The sequence below is a fragment of the Silene latifolia genome, chromosome 11, assembly GCF_048544455.1.
Source record: "Silene latifolia isolate original U9 population chromosome 11, ASM4854445v1, whole genome shotgun sequence".
Classification (NCBI taxonomy): Eukaryota; Viridiplantae; Streptophyta; class Magnoliopsida; order Caryophyllales; family Caryophyllaceae; genus Silene; species Silene latifolia.
In genome coordinates, this window is record NC_133536.1 from 26,795,591 (window position 1) to 26,798,095 (window position 2,505).

Sequence of the window (2,505 nt, forward strand, 5' to 3'; positions counted from 1 at the left end):
ATGGACATTGAAGAATCTAATGTCTTGATTGAACCTACGGATGCGATTGTTCTAATCGCAAGCAATGATGTCGCACAAATATCCTCCAATTTAGGTATGTATCAAGTTTAAATTGTTGATACGTTACAGTCTATAGTTTGGTTTGATCGTGATCAGATCGTTGCGAATTGATGTATCTGGTAGCCTAATTGTTGAGCTAACTGATGAAAATTGGTGTATCAAGTGATCTAAATAGGAGCTGTGTGTGTTATTATAATGTTAACGTGCATTTAGCATCATAATTTGATTAGTTTTTTTAGCATCATGCTTAATTATTTTGTAGTAAAATATGATTCATATCAGTTTCAGGGTCAAGGATAATCGATGAATAGTTTTAGAAATTTTGCAAATCTGATTAATGTATCTGCTAGCCTAATTGTTAGTGCAACAATATTGCAACAATGATGTCATTTATGATGGTATCTGCATAAATGATTAACGTATCCATTAGTATAATTGATGCGGTTACGTTTTTCAGCAGCGTAACTATAATTATATTTGTCGCGTATCAGATAATTGAACTCTCTGCTTATACGATTTACTGTTCTATTGTGTATAGATGCAGGCTCACCAATCATCGAGACAACCTCAAAGGAAAGAATACCTGTATGCGCGCCAGAACTGAAGCCTGTTTTGGGTATGGTTTTTGATAAACTAGAGGATGGGCTAGAATTCTATAAGACTTATGCTGCTAATTCTGGATTTAAAATGAGGAAGTCGACACAACGAAACATAGATGGGGTGGTGATGACTAAGTATTGTGTGTGTAGTAAGGCTGGTGAAAGTAAACCTAGAGGGAAGGTAAAAAAGAGGCAGAGGACGAGAATTTCATGTAGCGCAAAGATTTTTCTTCGAAGAAATGAAAAAGGACAATATGTGATTGCTGACTTTCATGAAGGTCACACCCACCTTCTCTCAACACCAAACACAGTGGTGCATTTGACCGAGTCACGAGAATTAACCCTTATACATAAAACCATGATTGTTGAGAATTCTAAAGTGAATAAGGGGCCTGTGCAAAGCTTTAGGATGTTCAAAGAGTACGTGAAAGGGGTATCAAAATGTAGGGGCATCACTCGAGGACTTCAAAAAATTTTGGAGGGATGTGAAAAAATTTATTAAAGGGTATGATGCGCAAATGATGATTGAAAATTTCATGCACAAGAAACCCATGTGTAGTTCTTACTACTTTGATTTTGATGTTGACGATCGTGGACGACTATCTAGGGTTTGTTGGTTTGACCCTATAGCTAAAAAGAATTGCAGTCTCTTTGGTGATATGATATCTTTTGACACGACGTTTAATATGAACACATATAAAATGATATTTGCACCTTTCACGGGGGTTGACCATCACAAAAAATGTGTGACATTTGGTGCAGGACTTATAAGGAAAGAGACTGATGAGGATTTCGTATGGTTGTTTCGGAATTTTCTGAGCGCAATGAGCAATAAGTATCATGTGTGCATAATTACTGACCAAGATAGAGGCATAAATGCAGGGGTTAAAACAGTGTTTGGGGACAAAACTCAGCACAGATATTGCATGTGGCATATCATGAAAAAGCTGCCAGACAAAATCGGAACTACGCTATATAGAGAAACTAACTTTATGAAAGAGTTGTGCTCCTGTGTTTGGGCAGAAGACATCGAACCGTTTGAGTTTGAGTAACGGTGGTGCTCAGTTATATCCTCATACGGGCTGACAGACAATGAATGGTTAGATACGATGTTTGACAAAAGGGCTTCTTGGATCCCAGCATATTTCAGGGACTTATTTATGAGTGGACTAATGAGAACCACGTCCAGGTCTGAGTCCGAGAATAGCTTTTTCGGAAATTTCATGAACCCAAACTTAACTTTGGTTGAGTTTCTTATGAGGTTTGAAAGCGCTATGGACGCTCAACGATGGAAACAGTCCAAATTAATAGCCGAGTCAAAAAACACCTTCCCTGATCTAGAAACGCCTCACCCTTTGGAAAAACACGCTTCTGAGTTCTACACCCCAGTGATGTTTTCTGAATTTAAAAACGAGTGGGTGGCTGCCTGTTTCACCTGTGGTGTTAAAATTTTAGGGGTTACTACCAGTGACAGCATCCCCATTATTGATCGTGAAAAAGACAAGGTTTATGTTGGGTTCCTTTGATTGATGATAACATGCCCATTTAATGTGTGTTATCTTAGTTTACCTTTTTAGGATTTATGATCAAATCAAGCTTGGATTAAGACATGTTGAATTGTTGATCACCCAAAGTATTGAGTCATAAGCGTCATCTAATGTACAAGTTAGAGAGTAGAGTATCTTACAACAATAGAGACAGTCAAGACTACTGTTACTTTCACAAGTAACAATAGCCTGGACTGTCACTAAGATCCGTAACACTTGAAAGTTATTTTTACTTTTCAAAAAATCCTTTTTATTCTTTAAAGCAACTCGGATTTTATAAACAAACTTTCAGATTTATC

The 2,505-nt window shown here is 37.2% G+C and overlaps 1 protein-coding gene across 1 annotated transcript; it reads left to right on the plus strand.

The window, feature by feature from the left end:
- Positions 1-1,711, plus strand: LOC141613147 (protein FAR1-RELATED SEQUENCE 5-like). Its single transcript, XM_074431882.1, has 3 exons — positions 1-94; positions 599-1,079; positions 1,219-1,711. Exons 1-3 carry the CDS (start codon positions 1-3, stop codon positions 1,709-1,711), a joined length of 1,068 nt encoding a protein of 355 aa, XP_074287983.1.
- Positions 1,712-2,505: the final 794 nt, after the last annotated feature.

Bases quoted from the DNA above. Each gene is read 5' to 3' on its own strand.
- LOC141613147 (XM_074431882.1), top strand. From the start codon at position 1: ATGGACATTGAAGAATCTAATGTCTTGATTGAACCTACGGATGCGATT. The intron at 95-598 runs GTATGTATCAAG...TATTGTGTATAG, and splicing joins ACAAATATCCTCCAATTTAG to ATGCAGGCTCACCAATCATC. The intron at 1,080-1,218 runs GTACGTGAAAGG...ACCCATGTGTAG, and splicing joins AGCTTTAGGATGTTCAAAGA to TTCTTACTACTTTGATTTTG.